At 42.5% G+C, this 22594-nt stretch overlaps 2 protein-coding genes across 3 annotated transcripts in view; both read left to right on the top strand.

The window, feature by feature from the left end:
• The window catches only part of LOC133829947 (probable LRR receptor-like serine/threonine-protein kinase At1g56140), a 41229-nt gene extending 38150 nt beyond the window's left edge, over window positions 1-3079 (top strand). Inside the window, exon 25 of one of the 2 annotated variants that reach the window (XM_062259793.1) lies at window positions 3017-3079. The gene's annotated coding sequence lies outside the window, so the exon portion shown is untranslated. Of the gene's footprint in view, window positions 1-3013 lie in introns of both variants that reach the window. The other variant, XM_062259794.1, reaches the window with a different exon arrangement.
• A 15831-nt stretch (window positions 3080-18910) lies between these two features.
• Window positions 18911-21400, top strand: LOC133829950 (uncharacterized). Its single transcript, XM_062259798.1, has 7 exons — window positions 18911-19770; window positions 19851-20102; window positions 20189-20407; window positions 20499-20591; window positions 20682-20792; window positions 20886-20998; window positions 21082-21400. Exons 1-7 carry the CDS (start codon window positions 19717-19719, stop codon window positions 21332-21334), a joined length of 1095 nt encoding a protein of 364 aa, XP_062115782.1. The 5' UTR covers window positions 18911-19716; the 3' UTR covers window positions 21335-21400.
• The last annotated feature ends 1194 nt before the right edge of the window (window positions 21401-22594 follow it).

The following is a 22594-nucleotide window of genomic DNA, read 5'->3' on the forward strand; positions in this document are numbered from 1 at the left end:
AAAAGAAACTAATTACATCGTATCATAAATTACACATATTTATAGCATAATATAAAAAGATATCCTAAAGGAAAAACAGATATGTAGAAAGAAAGTATATAAATACTATAAATCAAACATAAATTGATACAAAAGAATATGATAAATAATATGTCAAATAATCAAACATAATATATATATTTATATATATAGAAGTCACAGAAAATGTAATCATGCATACAAACTTTATATATAAATATATATGATATGAAGTGGTTGAAAACACTGTAATGAAACCGAAATCAATAGTTCACAGTATATATACATATAAATGAAACAAAAAAAATTACACCAAAAATTATTTATAACGAAAGAAATATGTCCTTCAACCTGTTGATCTTCTCCAAAAGAAATCTGCTTTAAGATTGTTAGATATTTAAATAAAGAGAATGGAGAAAATTAACAAACATAATAATATATTATTAATTGAAGAACAAAAAAATAAATACAAAATAATAAATTATAAAACTGGTAATTGAAAAGAAAGCCGAGGCACGTAAACACGCTTTCCTTAAAGCAGATTTGCCCCCTCTACCTGATTGGTGTTAGAGGATACGTGAGCAACCACTTCACAGGATACAACGACTAACGAGTAGAGGAATACACCACTTTCACTACTCCAGCGAACTCGGATTAATACCTTCACTCTATCACCTTAAGACTTACGAAAAACAAAGAAGAAGAAGACAAGAGAGCTTTTTAGTGGGTGACTCTATTTTTTGGTGTCTCTAGAATGAAAGGTGAAGCCTCCTTTTATAGGCTTCATATGGGGTGGAATACCAAGTGTGGACACAAGGGAATTAATGCCAAAAATCCCACAAAATTAGTGATATTGATCAATCACAATCTTTACCATAATTTCTTATATCAATCAGAATATTCACCATTATTACGGTGATTACATCCTTGACCAAATCTGCATTTATTAGCAGCTATCAATGGACCACATTTAAGGCATCAAATTTCCATTCACACATTAGCCTAAATTGGCTATTTATTATATATAAAATATAATTTTTCCAACACAAAAATCATACACATTTACCTCCAAGCCACCAGTTCAAAAATCTTAAAGCAACCAAGCCTAATCCAAAAATCGAAGGGCCACCAAGCTTAATCTGAAAACTCAAAGCCACCAGCACCAACCAAAAACTCTTAAAGCAAATGAAGCCAACCTGAAATCACAAATCCTCTAAACAAATCAAACCTAATGAATCAATTCACCTAAAATACTAACAGTAATCCGAGCAAAGCCATAATAATCTTCATGAAATCACAAAGCCAATAGAAACAATTTTAATCACTGTAACAAAGCATAGACGAAAGGCAGCAACAAAGCTAATCAACCCAGAAAAAAAGGAAGGCAGTAGTGGACCGTGTCTTCAAGAAGAAGAAGAAGAATAAGATGGGTGGCGTGAGTGTGAGGAATAGAGATTAGGGTTGCAGAGAGAAAAAGAAGGAGAAGGACGGCGTGAGTGTGTGAGGAATTAGAGATTAGGTTTTAAGTTTTAATTTTTTTATATATACAGATTTATATATATATAATATATAAACTTTATTGTTGTTTTTTTAATTTGGTAATCTTTAGCAATATTGGTTTATGTTATTAAACCTATGACAATTTTAACACCTAAGCATTTCATGTCATCAATAATTTTAATAAAAATTGGAGGGAAAGTTAAGCGCCACTATCTAAAATTTCTCCCTCCAAAATAAACGTAGTTAAAAGTATTTACCTACCAACACTACTAGAAATATAGGCTTTTACTTCGGTTTTTATAGTGAGCATACAAAAAAACTGAAGTAAAAACCTTTTCAAACTCTTTTACTTCGTTTTTGGAATTGGCGCTCTGAAAAAAATTACATACTACTTTGCTTTTTAAAAAAAACGAAGTGAAAAATTCATAGTGAAGAGGGCCGTGTTTGGTTGCACAAGCCCGTGTATTATGTTTAGAGATAATATAAATGCAAAAAAATGGCCGAGCCAAACATGGCCCTTGTGCACCTTTAACTTCGATTTTTAGGTAAAAACTGAAGTAGAAAGTGCACTTTCCACTTGGGTTTTTACCTAAAAACCGAAGTTAAAGGTGCACATAATACACGGGCTTGGCAATTTCCACTTTCCACTTATGGACCTTTTACTTCGGTTTTTACACTTTCCACTTATGGACCTTTTACTTCGGTTTTTAGGTAAAAACCGAAGTGGAAAGTAGACTTTCCACTTCGGTTTTTACCTAAAAACCGAAGTAAAAGGGTTTTATAACCCTTTTCATCTCCCCGAACGGTCATCTCTCTCAAACCCTCCTCTCTCCTCTGTGCAAAAAACCCCCAAAAACCTCCATTAACAACCATGAGCCAACACCCATTTTCATTCTCCAAACTTTTTTTTTCTTTATTTCTTGCTACATTTCTACACTATAAACCGAAATATAGTCCAAAAATCTGTTTTTTTTTTGTTTTTTAGAGAAAAAAAAGGCATTTGGCCGTGGGTATTTTCTCCCTTTTTTCTTGGTGTTTCTTGTCGGATTTTGACCGGATTTTTGTCATTGCAAGGGGATTTTGAGCTTCAAAACAGGTATAGATTACTATAATGTAGTTTTGATGATAATTTTTTATTTTTCTATGTTTTTTTTATTTTTTTTAATATTCCGAATTTTATAATTAATATATTTAATATTTTGTTAAATTTTATAATTAATATAATTAATATTTTGTTAATTTTTATAATTATTTGTTTATTTTGTTAGTTTAAATAATGTGATAAAAATTAGGTTTATTATAAATATATATATGTATATTAGTGAATTTTAGAAATTGTGACAATAGATAAATTTGTTTTTTAAATATTTGAAAAAAAATAAATAGGTTGAAGATGATCAAAGTGTTGTTCATTAGTTTCATTAACTAGTTTGATTTTTTTTATTTATTGGTTTGATAATTAATTATGTAGTTTACTAATTATGTAATGTTTTAGTAGGGTCGTTGATTGAGTGGTGAACTTTGTTGTTCATTTCGGGTGCATTGAAGATTAATATTGAAGGTTAGTTATTTTTTTTATTTATATTACTACAAGATTTATGTATAAAGATAAGACTAATGTAATCATGCATATTAGATGTAGTGAAAGTTATGTTTGAAAATTAGTGAAGTAGGCTCTGGGAAATTTGCGTGCTGTGGTGATATAAGGATGGATTGATTTATGCTTGATTATTGTGTTTGTTTGTGTTGTTGTTATAGGAAATTTTTAAATTGCGGTATGCTATAGAAACAGAGGATACTCTGCCGAATTTTTTAAAAATTTTATAAGACTAGAACCTAATAATGATGGATTCATCTATGCTTGATTATTGTGTTTGTTTTAAATGGTTTTATAGGTAATTATGAAATTACGGTATGCTATAGAAATAGAGGATACTCTGCCGAATTTTTTAAAAAATTTATAAGACTAGAACCTAATAATGATGGTGTACGCCCTGGTTTTCCCACGGGCTTATTAGCAGGTCGAGTCTCGGACTAATCATGGTTTAGTCGGAGGACTCCCCCAGGCCGGAGATCCTGTTTCCAGATCGTACCTTCTTAGCTCGAGGGATCCTCAAAGGCTCGCCAAGGGCCCCCAAGACCGGATGAAGGCATCAGAAGACCTGAAGGCTGAAGGTCGGTTCAAGGGGGCAGCTCGTTGTACGAGCTGGCCATGGACCTCTGACCCTTTGTAAAGTCAATACACGCAAGATAAACGTGCATATATCTGACATAACGTGTCCGATATCCCCCTGACTTCTCGGACACGCAGCAAGAACGTGCGCATTCAGACACCCACGGCTGGGTTGGGCCGTGCGGCCCATTATCTCCTTGCATACTGATTAGACCACACTCATGTGTCAGGTTTAGGAATTAATCATAATTGTCACAGAGTTTATATGACAAATGGTAAGGTCACGGGATGACCTCCCTACCAACTTCCAGGTGCCTTCTCCTATAAATATGGGGACCCTGGAGTTGATAGGGGGTTGGAAAAGATAGTCTCTGAAGAGCCATATACTTTGTAAACAAAATACCCAGAATATATGAATAAGATGGACTAGTGGAGTAGAAGGATTTTAACCTTTGAACCACTTAAAAAACGTGTCTGGAGTCACCTAGTTCATTCTCTAAGATTTCATATCTGTGACGGTTCTATTTTCAGTACTAATCCCTTTCTCTTCTTCTCTTAATTACCTGTTGGCGAATAACCGCGTCAACAGTTTGGTGCTTTCATTGAGAGCAAGTTCGATTAGTACTACCACAAACATCCAACTATGGTGACCACTCAATCCAGACATGGCAACGAAACAGAACAGCATGATGGGCAGGAGGCCCACCATGTTGCCATCCCTGATGAGCAAATTCCTGAAGTCCAGCAGAGGCCAGGAAAGCAGCTGGCGGGCCAAGACGACACTGGTAGTTCAGCGCCCCGGCCACCTAATCTGAATCCGTGATATTATACTACGGTGGAGATGGAGAATGCTCAGCTGAGGAGCCAGTTAGCAGCAGCTGGCCAGCAAATCCAGGATATTCTGGACCGACTACCCCCTCTCGCAACCAACGTTAACGTTGGAGAGAGGCAAGGTGAGGCTCCTAAGTCTCGCCGGAGTAATCGGTCCAGGCACAGCCGTTCGGATAGACTTCCTGCAGCCAACTCTACCCCTTCATCACACCATCAAGAGGAAAACTTCAGGGAAATGCCTAGAACCGGACAACAGCAGTACAGCCGTTCGGTTAGGACATCAACCCCTAGCTCTCAACCTTCCTCGAGGGCGCCCAGGAGAGATCGAGGAAATTCCCGAAGAAGATCCGGGGAGGGCCAGAGACGTCAGCCAGTCCCCGAAGATCGTCCTGCGCCTCGTCCAGCTCGCCCAGCGCGGGACCAGTAGGCTGGCAGGGCCGAAAGGCCCCCACCGAATTTAATCCGTCCGGACGGAACTAGGATCGCCTCCCCAGTCAGGCATCCTCCTTCTCCAATCAGATACCCATCTCCTCAGCCTGTCCGAGACATCCCAGCCTACGGGAGTAGTAGGAGAGACCCGCCGTCGGCTGGGCCTTCCTGGCGCAGCAGGGCGCCAGGACAGGATCAGATCATAACCGCCAAAGACGCACTCCAAGCCTATCCAGCAGGAGCCACTGGACTGGTAGTCGCCGGAGTGATCTCTCGGGAGGAGACCTGCGTCAGCGACTAAGCTCGGCACAAAGTCACCAGACTACACAGGGAGGCGACCTCCGTGATCGCCTCAACTCTCACAGAGACGATCGAGCTGGAGGTGGTAACCAGGCCCATTCTGTGGGAGTTCGATCCGAAGTACGTAACAGAGGGAATGTCCCAAATAACCCATCTCAAGATAGGGGGGCAACAACCCACCTAATATGTACAACGGGTCCGGAGCTGTTGAACAGCCCAGGAATAACCCAGGATCTCAGGACAAAACCCTCGAGCGCCTAGCTCAGATGGAGGAACTGATGAGAAAGCTCCTATCAGAGAAAGAAAAAGACGAATATGATTCGGGTGACAAAATGGAGCTCTTCGCCCCCAACATAGCGGCGACGGCATCCCGTCTGGCTTCCGTATGCCTCACTTGTCAAAGCTCAACGAGGACGGAGACCCGTCGGACCATTTAGGGATGTTCAACATCCTAATGATGGCCCATAACATCGGTCCGGAGCTGCGTTGCTTGATCTTTCCTTCCACACTGACTGGACCTGCCAGGCAGTGGTTCAAGCAGAGTAAAAGGCAGTCAATCAGCTCCTGGAAGACCTTTTCGGCTGACTTCAAAAGGGCATTCCGCGCCTCCCAGGCCGCCTGAGTCCAGGCCGACTCCCTTGCTAACGTAAGACAGCAGCCCGGTGAGACGCTGAAAGCCTACTTGAGCAGATTCGCGAATATCGCTGCTCGAGCCAGAGACGCTGACGATAGCTCCAAGCTCATGGCCATGAGGACCGGAATCCTGGTAGGTGGAGACCTGTGGAAAGATATTCAAAGGAGGGGAGTCAGCTCGGTTAGTGAATTCCTTAACAGAGCCCAAGAGTGGATAAATTTGGAAGAGGCTGAAGCTTCCGCCGCGGGGACCAGCCAGATTCCCGAGAAGCCGGCTGGAACGGGGACAGAGACCGTAGTGGTGATTCCCGACGTCGCGCAGAACAACTAGCCCGGTGGTGGCAAAAGAAAGGGGAATGGTGAAAACAGCCATCACGGTCAAAAGAAGAATAAGTCTGTGGATAAATTCAAGCCCGTGTTCAGAACATATACCGAGCTCACCCAGTCCAGGGAAAATATTTTCCTGGCCAACGCTGCTCGGGTCCCTTGGAAAAGGCCGGAGCCATTAAAGCACCACAAGGGAAAGAGAGATACTTCAAAATTCTGTCGTTTCCATAACGACGTCGGCCACAATATCGACGACTGCAGGCATCTCAAAGATGAAATCGAAACTCTCATCCGAGCAGGCCCATTGGCGCAATACTCACGAAACAGGGTCCCAGCAAGTCGACCCGTTCCAGAGGTCCCAGCCAGCCAGCCCGGGCCTCGGATAGATCATGACGTCCTTCCCCCCGCGGTCGAGGGAGAGATATCCACCATCTCTGGAGGACCGCATATGGCTGGCACGAGTAGAGGCGCCCAGAAGAGATATGTGAATGAATTAAAGTCTCACAATGGAGCAGAGTTCGTCTCGGAGCAACGTCAGTCAAAACAACAACGGTTAGAGAAACAACCGATAACTTTCACGGAGGAAGATGCAGACCATGTCCAATTCCCTCATAACGATCCCTTGGTCGTAGCAGTCCAGCTCGCCAACCGGAAAGTAAGGAGAGTGTTGGTGGACAATGGGAGTTCGGTGAACCTCTTATTCCGATCCCCCTTAGAAAAGATGGGTCTGACCGTCGCCGAGCTAAAGGCAACCTCGATGATGCTATATGGATTTTCAGGAGAAGGATCAGCAACAATAGGGACGATCGAGCTGGTGATCACCCTAGGGGAAGAATCTCGGACAGTGTCCAAACTACTCGAGTTCGTGGTCATTGACTGCTCCGCTGCCTACAATGCCATTTTGGGACGACCTACGCTCATAGCTTTCGAGGCTATCACTTCCATCCGACACCTCGCCATGAAGTTCCCTACTTCAACAGGAGTCTGTACTATCAAGGGTGACCAGCTCGCTGCCAGGGAATGCTAGAGCATTTCCACGAAGGGAAAATCTAAACCCGGGCAGCTGACAATGGCCATTCAGGGCGGAGAGGAATCTCAGGGACCCAAGGCGGCTCCTGAGATTGAAAAACCTCAGGTTTCCGAAGAGGAAAAGCTTGCCTTAAGTGAGGACATTGACCCCCATGTAGGCGAGGATAGATCTGAGCTCCAGGCTATTGAAGAGCTCGAGGAGGTGAACATTGATAAACAAAACCCATCACGGACGGTTAAGCTTGGGAAGAACCTCTGTGACCAAAGAAAAGTGGAGCTGACTACGTTTCTGCAGAAAAACCTGGACGTGTTCGCATGGTCGCACGAGGACATGATAGGGATCAGCCCGAGTGTCATCATGCACACACTCCACCTGGATAAGAGTGTTCCTGCCAAATCCCAAAAGCAGAGGCGTTTAGGAACGACCCGAGCCGAAGCCCTTGAAGAAGAAGTGGCCCGGCTCAAAAAGTGTGGCTTTATCCGCGAAGCCAAATTTCCAATTTGGGTCGCTAATCCCATGCTGGTTCCAAAGCCCACGGGATGTGGCGGACCTGTATTGACTTCTCCGACCTGAATAAAGCCTGCCCCAAGGATTGCTTTCCACTGCCAAGGATCGATCAGCTGGTGGATGCCACGGCGGGGCACGAGCTCATGTCCTTCATGGATGCGTACTCAGGCTACAATCAGATCGTGATGAATCCGGCAGACCAGGAACATACCAGCTTCATGACCCCGACTAACGTCTATTGCTATAAGGTCATGCCATTTGGCCTGAAGAATGCCGGAGCTACCTACCAAAGGCTTGTAAACAGAATGTTCAAAGACCAAATCGGAAAAAACATGGAAGTGTACGTCGATGACATGCTGGTCAAGTCAAAGACTGCCGACAACCACGTTTCCGACCTAGAAGAGTGTTTTAACATACTGCGAGAGTATGGCATGAGGCTCAATCCTTAGAAGTGCACCTTCGGTGTAGCATCGGGGAAATTCCTGGGTTTCATAGTCAAAACCCGAGGAATCGAGGCAAACCCCGACAAGATCAGGTCACTGCTCAAGCTTCCTTCCCCTAGGTCGCGAAAGGATGTCCAAGGCCTCACAGGAAGGGTGGCAGCGCTCAACCGGTTCATTTCCAAATCAACCGACAAGTGTTTGCCCTTCTACAACCTGCTCCGGGGAAACAAGAAGTTTGAGTGGACAATAGAATGCGAAAGCGCATTCCTCGACCTGAAGGCGAATCTGGCTGAACCGCCTGTGCTATCTAAGCCCAAGGCGGGAGAACCTCTTTTCCTCTACATGGCCGTCACTGAGGACGCAGCTAGCGCCGTGCTAGTACGAGAAGAGGACCAAGTTCAAAAGCTAGTCTACTACATCAGCAAGAGACTCCTCGGAGCAGAATCAAGATACCTAGTGATGGAAAAACTGGCGTTCTGCCTAATCACGGCCTCGCGAAAGCTCAGGCCGTACTTCCAGTCCCACTCTGTACACGTCATGACCGATCAGCCTTTAAGGAAGGTTTTGCAAAAGCCTGAAGCATCGGGACGTCTATTAAAATGGGCGGTCGAACTCAGTCAGTTCGAGATTTTCTATACTCCACGAACTGCCATAAAAAGTCAGGCCTTGGCCGACTTTGTGGCGGAATGCACGGTATTCCAGGAGAATCCATCAGAAGGCTTGCCTCAGGTCGCCTCCCCACATTCGTCGTGGAAGATCTTCGTTGATGGTTCATCTAACGAGAACGGCTCCAGGGCCGGAATCATCCTGATATCCCCCGAGGGACATAGATTCCACTTGGCGCTAAGGTTCGGATTCAAGGCGTCTAACAACGAGTCAGAGTACGAGGCTTTGTTGGCTGGGCTGAGGATAGCTAGTGAGCTAAAGGCGAGCTCCGTCCAGTGCTTCAGCGACTCCCAGCTCGTGGTGAACCAGGTTCTGGGAGAATATCAGGCGCGGGGACCCAAGATGGCCGCCTATTTGGCGAAAGTAAAAGCCGAGCTGTCTGCATTTGGGCGAGGGTCGATCAAACAGATACCTCGGGAGCAGAACGCCAACGCAGATGCTCTCGCCAAACTCGCCACCTCGGGAGAGGCAGAAACCCTGGGGTTGGTGCCAGTAGAATTCTTGGAAAAACCAAGTATAGAAGGAGATCGGGCGGAGATCGAGATGATTGATATTAGGCCGACCTGGATGACTCCCATTCTGGAGTATCTCGTCGAGGGCAGGTTACCCGAAGAACATAACGACGCACGGCGAGTCCTTTATCAAGCTCCTAGATACACGCTAGTCGAAGGAGTGTTATACCGACGTGGGCACTCCCTACCTCTCCTTCGCTGCGTTCTTCCGAGTGAAGCGAAGGCCATCCTGCAGGAAGTTCACGAAGGATTCTGCGGAGACCACGCTGGGGGGCAAAGCCTGGCCTTAAAGGTTCTCAGGTAAGGCTATTATTGGCCGACTCTATCCAAAGACTCGATCTCGTATGTGAAAAGATGCGACAAGTGTCAGCGATTCAGTGTGGTTGCCCGAGCTCCTCCAGTCGAGCTAAAAATGATCTCGGCTCCTTGACCATTTTCCGTTTGGGGAATAGATCTAGTGGGCGCCCTGCCCACCGGAAAGGGCGGGGTCTGTTACGTCGTGGTAGCCATTGACTACTTTACCAAGTGGGCCGAAGCAGAGCCGTTGGCGACAATAACATCGAAGAAAGTACTCGACTTTGTGGTGAAAAGCATCATCTGTCGATTTGGCCTACCTAAGAAGATCGTCTCCGACAACGGCACTCAATTTGACAGCGATTTGTTCACCGAATTTTGTGAAAGGCACGGGATTGTGAAAAGCTTCTCGTCCGTGGCTTATCCCCAGGCGAACGGCCAGGTCGAGGCTGTGAACAAAACTCTAAAGGCAAGCCTCAAGAAGAGGCTAGATGAGGCAAAGGGGGTCTGGCCAGAACAGCTCCCCCAGGTCCTGTGGGCATACCGGACCTCGCATCGGACTCCCACGGGTCACACTCCTTTCTCCCTAACCTTTGGGAGTGAAGCAGTCCTCCCCGTGGAGGTTAAAGTTCTGTCGCATAGAGTCCAGTCCTACGACCAAGATCGGAACCACGAACTCCTATGCCACTCCCTAGACCTAATTGATGAACGGCGGGAGGACTCGCAACTCCAGCTCGCCCATTATCAGCAAAAGATCACTCGCTACTTCAACACTAAGGTCAAAAAACGTGCCTTTAGCGTTGGCGATTTGGTCCTAAGGAGAGTTTTCCTGGCTGGAAAAGATCCCAAAGATGGGGTTTTGGGACCAAACTAGGAAGGACCATACCAGGTCTTCGAAGTCATCAAGGAGGGAACTTATAAGTTAGCTCGACTTGATGGAGGGGCGATCCTGCGGACTTGGAATGCCATTCACTTAAAGAAATACTATCAATGATCCACTTGTAAGGCCTGGAAGGCCACTTTCTATGTATAAATAAAAATCAAATGTTTCTTTTTATTTGCAAGTGTGATTTCAAAGTAACCACGAAATAACCTTTCCCAGTTACTTGGGGGGCATATGGTACCTGGATATAACCAGGTCTCCTTAACGACTTAGTTGTTGACTCCTATCTATAGATAAAAGTTAACACGAACTAAGTTTTCAAAATAAGTTCCTGGTTTTAACCGGGTCATAAAACTTAGAAGTTAACTTAAATTTATTGATCGTGGTTCTTCTTAAAGAGCTCGGGATATAGATAAAAGTTAACACGAACTAAGTTTTCAAAATAAGTTCCTGGTTTTAACCGGGTCATAAAACTTAGAAGTTAACTTAAATTTATTGATCATGGTTCTTCTTAAAGAGCTCGGGATATGGATAAAAGTTAACACGAACTAAGTTTTCAAAATAAGTTCATGGTTTTAACCGGGTCATAAAACTTAGAAGTTAACTTAAATTTATTGATCGTGGTTCTTCTTAAAGAGCTCGGGATATGGATAAAAGTTAACACAAACTAAGTTTTCAAAATAAGTTCCTGGTTTTAACCGGGTCATAAAACTTAGAAGTTAACTTAAATTTATTGATCGTGGTTCTTCTTAAAGAGCTCGGGATATGGATAAAAGTTAACACGAACTAAGTTTTCAAAATAAGTCCCTGGTTTTAACCGGGTCATAAAACTTGGAAGTTAACTTGAGTTTATTGGTCATTGCTCTTTCTTAAAGAGCTCGGGATATAAATAACGGTTAGCATGAACTAAGCTTATATAAAAAAAATATACATATAAGTTAATATTAAGTGAATCGTCTCGAGGTGAAAACACCTCATGAAAAGGTTACAAAGACAAAATAAAATAATTAAAAATGCATAAGTGCCCTAAGCCCCACCAGCTGGTCCTTTGGAGGTCGCGGTCTCGCCCTGCTCCGCCACGCCAGAGGCTTCCCCAGTCTCCGAGGGCGGTACCTCTTTGTTTAGGCGGGCTTGGAGCTTCGGCAGCAAAGTAGCCCAGAAGTCCGCTGGCATAAAAGAGAAGTCAGCATCCGGGTTATGGGCCCAGCAGTAATAGAACAGGTCCTGCATGGACTGCTCCGAGATGGCCCGCTTGGCTTCCAAGGCGGCCTGGGCCTCGGTCTTCGCTGCCTCGAGATCTGTTCGCGAAGTGGCAAGGGAGGTTTCAAGTTCTCGGTTCCTTGAGCGGCTCCTCTCTAGCTCGGTCTTCGAAGCCGCCAGCGCATCTTTCGCCGCCTGAGCTTCCCGAAGGGCGGCCTGGCGCTCAGCCTCCATCTCCTCGAGCTGAGCCTTGGTCCTGGCGATACCTCGATGTATGGCAGCAATGCCCTGCAAGAAAGGAAGGATAAGTTGGCTAAGTGGAAAAACAAGGCATTGTGTAAGTGTTAAAGCTTTAAAAGAAGTGGGGCAGATTACCGTTAGGGTCATGTCCATCGAAGACTCTATGACTCGGACCGGGCTCGTTGTTTCAATAGCCCGGAGATCCCTCTCTTTGAGCTTGTAGAAGCATCCGACGGCATAGCTCGCCGACTCATACACCGTCCCCCGAAATGCTTCTGGGATCTTTTTCAGATCTTGGGGGTCCACCGGGATGCGTACGTTCGGGGCTGCCACGCCCAGAATCCCGACCTCCGGTACCACGTCCTGGGTGGCTAACGGAGATCGCTGGGGCGGCGGGGGCATGTGTCCTGCTCCGGCAGCAAGAAGGATTGCCCCCCCGACCTGGGATGGCGGGGTCTTTTCCTTCTCCTTAGCCGGGGATTTGGTGGAGGCCCCAGCCGCGCTCTTAGACTCTCGAAGCCTTTTCAACCTTAGCCCTGCTGGGGATTCCCGCCGAAGACTACACCCCGCAGATTACCCCCGGGCTGAGACATCTCTTCTGCCAAAAACAAAAACATGGTTATTACAAGTTAGCAATCATGCAGAAGTTAAAAGCAAAAAGTATACGAATATTAAGGGAGCCCTACCCCCCGAGCTGGAAGAGCCTAGGACAATTATCTCACGAACTGGCTCGGGTTCTAGGTCCGGTTCTGACTCGGGGCTGGATTCTTCTACATACTGTCTAAACCCCGGGGCATAGGCACCCCTCTGAAGTGATGGCCATGTGCGTAAGTTGGTCCCATACTCCTAAAAAAGGATCGACCTAAAAGCTAGGGTGTTATCTACTACTACGGTTCCCCTAGGCCGGCTCTCTTGGTGATCCAGCACGAGCCGGTCAACACAATGGAGCAGGAGTGTATTCAGGTCTGGGTCCCTCCCGTGACGCTGGACGATCTGCCTAGGATTGAATCTAACCAGCCGGGGGTTTGCGGTGGCCCTATCTACATTCTTAAACAAATAAGGGTTACCTTGGCCGGAAGGACCCGCGGCTGCTCCGGTTTGGATCCTCTCCTCGTCCATCCCTTGAGCGACCTCCAAGGTCCTCTTTCTATTCCTCACGAGCGGAACTTCAGCCACCTCGTCCTCCTCGTCTTCCTCTGCCGCGACCTCCTCCACGGTGATAGGCCTGTTGTCGCGGGCTGGGGGCGGCCCCCGAGGCCTCTTCAGGTTTAGAGTCTGGTTTGGGAAGATCAATTTGCAGAACACCATCGTCTCTTCCGTCACGAGCACGCGGTAGTCCTTTTCGCTGGGGGGCAGGCCCGCCAATGTGTCATACTGACCCCCGAGGGTCACAGACTTTTCGGTCCTTGCGTAGATGGCTGCAAGATTGGCTGGAGTCAGGGTGGAATACGGGAGGAGCTAAAATTTAAAAAAAAAAAAAAACACTCAAAAGGCGAGCTAAGGTCAGGGATCACTTACGAGGGCGATTAAAATAATGGTGCTCGCAATTCCGGAACCCAGTTGACATGAAGAACTGGTCCTTGAAGTCATTTGGATGGCTTGGAAGCTCGATGACCGCCGCTGTATTAGGAAAACGGGTTAAGTAGTAGAACCCGTCACCTCGTCCCCGCTGGTCCGGGCTGGCTTTGAGGCAGAAGAAATATAGAATATCCGCAGGAGTGGGGACCTCCCACTCCTGCTTCTTGAATAAATACCTCAAGCCCGCCAGTAGACGGTAGGAGTTGGGGGGGAGCTGAAATGGGGCCAACCCCACATAATTCAGGAAGTCAGCGAAGTACTGATCCAGGGGAAGGAAGGCCCCTGCCTTGAAGTGTTCGCCGTTCCAGGCCGCGAACGATTCGTCGAGTGGCGTGCAGCTCCGCTCGCCTTCCTCAGCAGGTCGGCCAATCACGGAGGCTCTCCCCACTGGAATGTTGTGGGTGAGGAAGAGTTTGTTAATCTTCGCCTGGTCGGTTACCTTTGAGACGATTCTCTCCGCCTCAAAGAATGCGTCGGGGGCCACCTCGACCTGCTTCTCCACGGCCAGCCCGAAGTGGGGGATCGGCGAGCTTGACATCACTGCCTTTCCTTTCTCTTGCTGGGAGACCGAGCTTCCCACGTTCTTCGTAGTCAGATTCCTTTTTGGAGCCATCTGGTCGCCTATCGAACAAAAGAAAACACTTTAGAAAAGGCGACCCAAGCAGAAGGGCGAAGTAATTATTATTTACACGAGCTGAGGTAAGCCCAGCCCATGGAGAGTGGAACCACGCGGTTCAATGAACACGCGCGTATGCCCCCAACAGATCCCAGATTACTCGGAATTCGTGTGTCAGGGGATTCAGAGTAAAAATTTGCCTTGGGGGGGAAGTTTCAACAGGCAGAACGTTGCAAAACCGCTTTTGAGGCGTATCCCCTAAGCTACCCGGTTTTGCACCCAAAGTTCCTAAAGATCCTAACCAGAAATTGTTCCTGAAGAAACATCTTGAAACCCATACTCTAAGGCGATTTCCTACAACAAGTGTGCCCTAGCCTAAAAGGGGTCGTCGCCCTCCTACCCACGCAACCCAGAAAACCCTTGCATGCGGCTACAGTAATTTTTTTTACCTAAACTACAGTGGCATGTTTTCAAAATCAACAGGGTCAGAAAACTTACAGTATATGGCTGGATGGTAAACGAGAGTGTTGCGTTGGTAGGAGCCTCGTCGGTGCAGTAGCTTCCAAAGCTTTGGAGAGACTCGTGCGCCTAAGCTTCTTGAACAAGGAAAATGGTGGCAGTAGAGTCGAGGGTTTCGTTCTTCTGAAAGTCAGAGAAGGAAGAAGGAGAGAGATTTGGGAAATTTTGGAATGAAGGGGTGGCCCATGCGTAGGGTGGCCACTCCCTTTTTATATAAGGGAAGGATCACGTGAAGAAGGCTCTTGGATGGCCCTAGTGAGGGATCCGAGGCCTTCCACTCGAAATATGAAACGATGGCTGGACAATAGGCTAGGCCATTAAATGCGGTTCTCGTAAAGCGTACCGTCACCACCCACGACGTTCCACGTATCAGACGCCTGCACAAAGAATGGAATGTGAAGGGTTGTGGGGAAGCCTAAAAGCCCCTACTATGGTCTCCTATATATGACGTCATATACGACGAGCAGGGGCTTGGGGGGCAGGTGTACGCCCTGGTTTTCCCACGGGCTTATTAGCAGGTCGAGTCTCGGACTAATCATGGTTTAGTCGGAGGACTCCCCCAGGCCGGAGATCCTGTTTCCAGATCGTACCTTCTTAGCTCGAGGGATCCTCAAAGGCTCGCCAAGGGCCCCCAAGACCGGATGAAGGCATCAGAAGACCTGAAGGCTGAAGGTCGGTTCAAGGGGGCAGCTCGTTGTACGAGCTGGCCATGGACCTCTGACCCTTTGTAAAGTCAATACACGCAAGATAAACGTGCATATATCTGACATAACGTGTCCGATATCCCCCTGACTTCTCGGACACGCAGCAAGAACGTGCGCATTCAGACACCCACGGCTGGGTTGGGCCGTGCGGCCCATTATCTCCTTGCATACTGATTAGACCACACTCATGTGTCAGGTTTAGGAATTAATCATAATTGTCACAGAGTTTATATGACAAATGGTAAGGTCACGGGATGACCTCCCTACCAACTTCCAGGTGCCTTCTCCTATAAATATGGGGACCCTGGGAGTTGATAGGGGGTTGGAAAAGATAGTCTCTGAAGAGCCATATACTTTGTAAACAAAATACCCAGAATATATGAATAAGATGGACTAGTGGAGTAGAAGGATTTTAACCTTTGAACCACTTAAAAAACGTGTCTGGAGTCACCTAGTTCATTCTCTAAGATTTCATATCTGTGACGGTTCTATTTTCAGTACTAATCCCTTTCTCTTCTTCTCTTAATTACCTGTTGGCGAAGAACCGCGTCAACAGATGGATTCATCTATGCTTGATTATTGTGTTTGTTTGTATTGGTTTTATAGGTAATTATGAAATTACGGTATGCTATAGAAACAGAGGATACTCTGTCGAATTTTTAAAAAAATTTATAAGACTAGAACCTAATATAAGTTTTTTTCTAACTTATTAGGAATTTAATATTGTTATTAGTATGGATAAATCATGGATGCTTGAGAGGAGAGAAACATCACAATTTCAAGATGGATTCAACAAATTTTTAGAGTTTTGCCTAAAGAATTGTAGTGATCCACAAAAAATTCGTTGTCCTTGTATCGATTGTGGTAATGGAGTAAAGGGGAATATTACCATGATAAAGGATCATGGATTTTGTCAGGGATTTGATATGAGTTATAGTAAATGGTATTGGCATGGAGAATTATTAAATGATGACCCATATCCATTAGGTAGGCAAGGTGTAGATGATTTTGAGAGTAATGATTTTGATGATCATCCTATAGAATTGCTTGATGAAACACAAGAAGAGTTTTTTCATAATCCAGAAAAATTTGATAGTATGGTTAGAGATGCAGGCAGACAATTGTTCAGTGGTTGCAATAAACTAAGATTGCCCACAATGGTTAAATTTTATAACATAAAAGCATAAAATGGAGTTAGTGATAAGTGTTTCAGTCAATTTTTAGCTGCTTTCAAGGAGATTTTGCCGCTAGAAAATTGTTTTCCGGAGTCTACATATGAAGTAAAGAAAACATTAAGTTTGATAGGGTTGAAGTATGAGAAGATTCATGCATGTCCGAATGATTGTATTTTATATCGTAAGGAGTATGCAGACATGGACGCTTGCCCAGAATGTGGTTTATCACGGTACAAACCTAACAAAAGTAAGGAGATTAGGAAACTTATTCCTCAGAAAGTGCTATGGTACTTACCTTTGACTTCGCGGCTGAAGCGATTATATCGAAGTGTAGAACACTCCAAGAACTTAATATGGCACGAGACTGGACGAGTGAAAGATGGTAAACTCCGGCATCCTGCAGATTCACAGGCCTGGAAGAAGGTAGATTATATTAATCTAGAATTCAAAAATGAACCAAGACATTTTCGTCTCGGTTTAGCTGTTGATGGAGTAAACCCGCATAGATCTCTTAGTAGTAGGCATAGTTCATGGCCTGTCTTCCTGGTTATGTACAATCTTCCTCCTTGGTTGTTCATGAAAAGGAAGTTCATGATGCTTTCATTAATGATTTCAGGCCCAAAACAACCAGGACATGATATCAATGTTTATTTGGCACCATTAATTGATGATTTGAAAGAGTTGTATGAAAATGGTGTTGAGGCATATGATGGTTTTAAAAAAGAAGTGTTTAATTTGAAAGCGGTGTTGTTATGGACTGTTAATGATTTTCCAGCATATGGTAACCTATCAGGTTTAAGCACAAAAGGTTACCAAGCTTGTCCAATTTTTTGCACCAACACAAGGGCCCGTCGCTTGTCAAATGGACGCAAAATGTGTTATATGGGTCATAGACGATATTTGCATTTAAGTCATCCTGACAGAAATAAAGAAAAAGCATTTGACGGTACTGTGGAACGAGACATTGCTCCTTTGCCATTTTCAGGTGAGCAAATTCTTAAGGAAGTAGAAAAAGTTGACTTTAGGTATGGGAAGAAGAATAAAAACAAAAAAGTCAATGGATGTTTTCAAAGAAAATCAATTTTCTTTCAACTTCCTTACTGGAAAGATTTACTCGTTAGACATTGCTTGGATGTCATGCACATAGAAAAAAATGTATGTGAAAGTATAATCGGTACATTACTTGATATCCCAGGTAAAACCAAAGATGGTTTGTCTAGTCGTTTAGATCTTGTTGAGATGGGTATAAGACACCGCTTGGCACCTGAAGAAAAAGGGGCTCGCACATATTTGCCTCCTGCTTGTTTTACATTGTCTAAAGAAGAGAAACAAGTCGTATGTCAATCATTGGCAGGGATGAAAGTGCCTGATGGTTATTCATCGAATGTTCGAAACTTGGTGTCTATGGAAGATTTGAAGTTAATTGGAATGAAATCACATGATTGTCATATATTAATGCAACAATTACTTCCAATTTCCATTCGGTCAATTTTACCAAAAAGAGTTCGAGATAGTGTGACAAGTGTGTGCATCTTCTTCAATAAACTATGCGGAAAAGAATTGGAAATGAAGAAGTTTAATGCATTGCATGATGAAATAGTTGAAACTTTATGCAAGCTTGAAAAATATTTTCCACCATCTTTTTTTGACATCATGATACATTTGATGGTCCATTTAGTAAGAGAAGCGAAGTTGTGTGGGCCAGTTTGGGCGAGATGGATGTATCCATTTGAAAGGAATATGAAGGTGTTGAAAGGATATGTACGTAATCACCATCGCCCTGAAGCTTGTATGGTTGAGTGTTATTTAGCAGAAGAAGTTGTGGAATTTTGTTCAGAGTACATGGTTGGAATCGACACAATCAGAATTAGCAAACCACGGAATAACTTGGATGGAGTTGATAGAGGATTACGAGGGAAAGGAACAGTAGTGACCATATCTTGTGCAGAATTAGATCAAGCTCATTTAGTTGTGTTGGAAAACAATCCTGAGGTTCAACCATATATAACGTAAGTTATAAATTTAATAAACATTATGCTCATTTTTGTGTATAATTGAAATTTTAATGTTGTACTTCGTATTTCCAGTGAGCACATGGAGTTATTACAATCAATGATTCTCAACAAAGTTAAAAATAAACAGAAATGGACTAAAAACCAAAAAAGATATTTTTATTGTTATAAAAGACGACATTTAAATTTTTTTTTTTTATTCTATATCTCTATCTCTTATTCTATATTTTTCTATATCTCTTCATAGTAGAAATCCTAAATTAAATAGGATATAAATTAAAAATTGAAAAAGAGAAAAAGAGAAAAAATAAAAATAGCAGAGAAAAAAAAAAGATTCTAATCCAAACTTTATATATATTATATATTTGATTAATTGAATTTTGGTTGGTGATTAAGGCGAAGTTCCATAAAAACCCCAGCCTTCTTTGAAATATCATGAACAGTTCCTGTATAGATGAGCATAATAAAACATTTAGTCGATGGTTGAAAAATACTATTCTAGCAAGGTTGGGAGAAGAAAACCATGAAGTGTCAACAGAGTTAAAACGCATATCATTTGGACCAAGTGTTCATGTAATAAAGCACCATGCTTACATTGTTGGAGGAAAAAGATTTCACACAAAGTCAAGAGATGATGCTCGAATGGTTCAAAATAGTGGAGTAAGTATTGTGGCAGAAGCAATGCATTTCGCTAGTGCAAAAGACAATAATCCAGTTGCTGGTACTATGACATATTATGGGGTTGTTGAAGAAATATGGGAGCTTGATTATTCCTTATTTCAAATTCCTCTGCTCAAGTGTTCTTGGGTGGACAACAATGTTGGGTTAGAATATATGAACTTGGATTCACTTTGGTTGATTTAAGTAAGAAAGGTCACAAGAATGATCCTTTCATCATGGCTACCCAAGCAAAACAAGTGTTTTACATAACTGATCCTGCTGATGATAAATGGTCAGTTGTTTTACAAACCCCGGAAAGGCAGTTTATAGAAGATGAAAATGATGATTTGTTTCATGACAATTTTATTGTTGGACAACCAATACATGAGCAAGTTGAGCAAATCCATGATTTCAATGAAGATGATGATGATGGGGAATACATTAGAAATGATATTAGAGACGGAATATGGGTAGATTGTGGATCAACCAAGAAAAGAAAAAGGAAAAGAAAATGTGTCCAGTGAGTAATGTATTCATTTTTATGTTAAATATGTATTGATTTCTGTCATAATTGTAACGTTAATTCTTATTTATGTGCAGATGACAATTTCTGAAGGGGAGAACACACCAAATAGGCGAGGCCCAACAAAGAAGAACAATATCAATAATCAAAAAGCTAAGGGAATAAAGAGAAATGTTCAGTTTAATGATAAAGGTCAACCTATAGGGAAAGCATATAGTGAGATGCAATCGTACCTTGGAGTTAAAACTGGGAGAACGGTCTCTCTCAATTATAAGGATTGGAGACAAGTCCCACAAGAATTGAAGAATAGAATATGGGAGGATGTATATGTAAGAAAATATTTTAATAACTTTAATTTATTGATCATTTTCATGAATTACTTTGCATTTCATTAATCATTTTCTTTCTATTTCAGGGTGCCTTTAACATTCCAGAAAATTGGAAACCAGAATTAATTAAATGTGTGGGAAGAATGATGAGAGATTTTAAGACCAACATCACTAGTGACTACATCTACCCTTTGGCAGAAGACGGTCTGATAGATGAACTCCAAATCCCTCCTAAGAAATATCCAGAACTTGACCTAGAAGATTGGAGGACATTTGTTAGCCACCGTTTATCTCCTGAGTTTATGGTACTATTATGTAGATCTATTATGTATATGATTTATTAGTTTTGAAATACTAATAATTGATTAAAAACTTATTGTTACTTATTTTATGTAGGCTTTGCGGGAATCACAACGTGAAAGAGCTCTCAAATATACTTCGAGGCATCGTACATCTCGTAGAGGGCTTGCCAATGTTAGAGAGGACTTGGTAAGTAATTCACATCACTATTTTATAACTGTCAACCTGTTATGAAGAATATTGCACTCACCAACTTTAATTAATTGTTGTATGTTGTAGAAAACTGAACTAGGTGTGGCAGATGTAGAACGGTACCAAGTTTGGATAAGAGCACGAGAAAAGAAGAAGGTTCTTGTCACAAATTTGGACAAACAAATTGAAGCAAGAATTGTAAGTGGTTTCAAGCAAGTATTTTAAAGTAATGTAGGAATGATAAAGTTCTTATAAGTCACTAATATAAGTGATCACTGGTTTGTTCCACAGAATGAGCTGAAAGAAAAAGTTAGTAGTGGAGAAATCATTGCAAAGGGTCGGAATGACATATTAACGCAAGCTTTAGGGACACCTGAGCATCCAGGGCGTGTTAGAGCACTTGGGTATGATATTATTTTTTATTTGTTGCATTTAACTTAATTCTATAATATTTTAGTTTTTAAATAAATTTGGTTGGTTATTGTAGGTCGTTTGCGAAGATTTCGTCCGTCTTTGGAAGAAAACCAAAAATAGCAACAGAAATGGCTGATGTTGTTAGTAAGAAAGATGCAGAAATTGCGAGGCTCAGAGCAGAACTTAAAGCTTTAGAGGAGGAAAAGGCTAAACAAGCAAGTGGGATAGATGATATGGATGAACACGACAACGATGACGAGCAGAACGACGAAGAATATCACACACCATACATGCAAGATGATGTTGGGGTTTTATGCCCTAATTAAAACCCAAATTCTTTGTAATCTCATTTTATTATCAATAAAAGAATAGAAATCATTTTTTGACTTGGTCAATCACTTTGCTCACATGTCTTATTTTCATGATTATTTATTTAATATAAACTTCTATTAAATCCCGAGCATATAGCTAATCTTATTTATAGTGACGTAATCACAGTGGAATATAAATATGATTATATGTTCAAAAATAAGTTAGTCCTAAGATTAGTCAGTGCACCGGATTTACACTGACTTGCCAATCTACGATATGATCTACTTACACATTACAGTGTTATGTTCTTTCCAGAACATTAGCAAAGTAAATAAGATCGGATGTATTTGTTACATCGGACAGGACCGATATTGACAGTTGATAAGATAAGTAAACATACCGTTATTATCTATTTTAGTCATATCATATAGTTGACCATGGGTCAATTCAATCTCAATTCTGAGTGGTTAGTATTCTAACTGATTGTATTATTTGAGTTCTTTGACTTGTTCGTTACCAGCTTACCCTACGGACTAGCCCATACTTACATCTTGGGAACTCGGTAGTATAATTGAGTGGGAGTGTTAATCATAGATATGAACATCTATAGCTTCTGATGAAGAAGTGAAACGATGGTTTCCTTTTAGTTTGGTTCAAGGTGTTAAATGATAGAGATCTCATTTCAGTAATTAAATTAGTTTACTGAAATATCATTTACAAGGAACTAAGTGTTTTAAGGATAAAATACAATGAGGGGTAAAACGGTATTTTAGTCCTATCTCATTGTAGACCGTCTATAGAGGATTGAGTGACAATTATGGTTGTAACAATGGATAATTAATAGCGTATCTATATTTGTTATAGAGCGTTCTATGAATTCAAGAGTGCAATTCCAAGTCTATAGTGGAGTCACGAGGAATTAATAAGTTAGTAAATTTATTTGTTAGATTTATGATAACTTATTGGAGCTTGATTTCATAGGCCCATGGTCCCCATTGTACCTTGGATAAAATCATCTAGATAGTCTCAATTAATTGATTTAATCATCAATTAGAATTATCAAAGTTGACCAGGTCAATTTTGGATAGTTTCACAGAGTTGTGTAATTTTGAGAAGAAAAGAGAAATTATGACAGATTTATTAATTAAGATAAATTTGTATCTAAATTAATAAATAAATTTAAATCAAGGTTCAAATTATAAATAAATAATTTGATAAAGGATTTAAATAATTATTTAATTAATTAAATCAATAGAAAATAATACAGGCCTTGA

Source organism: Humulus lupulus, chromosome 4, assembly GCF_963169125.1.
Source record: "Humulus lupulus chromosome 4, drHumLupu1.1, whole genome shotgun sequence".
NCBI classification, from domain to species: domain Eukaryota; kingdom Viridiplantae; phylum Streptophyta; class Magnoliopsida; order Rosales; family Cannabaceae; genus Humulus; species Humulus lupulus.

Bases quoted from the DNA above. Each gene is read 5' to 3' on its own strand.
- LOC133829950 (XM_062259798.1), top strand. From the start codon at position 19,717: ATGGGTAGATTGTGGATCAACCAAGAAAAGAAAAAGGAAAAGAAAATG. The intron at 20,103-20,188 runs GTAAGAAAATAT...TTTCTATTTCAG, and splicing joins GAATATGGGAGGATGTATAT to GGTGCCTTTAACATTCCAGA. The intron at 20,408-20,498 runs GTACTATTATGT...TATTTTATGTAG, and splicing joins GTTTATCTCCTGAGTTTATG to GCTTTGCGGGAATCACAACG.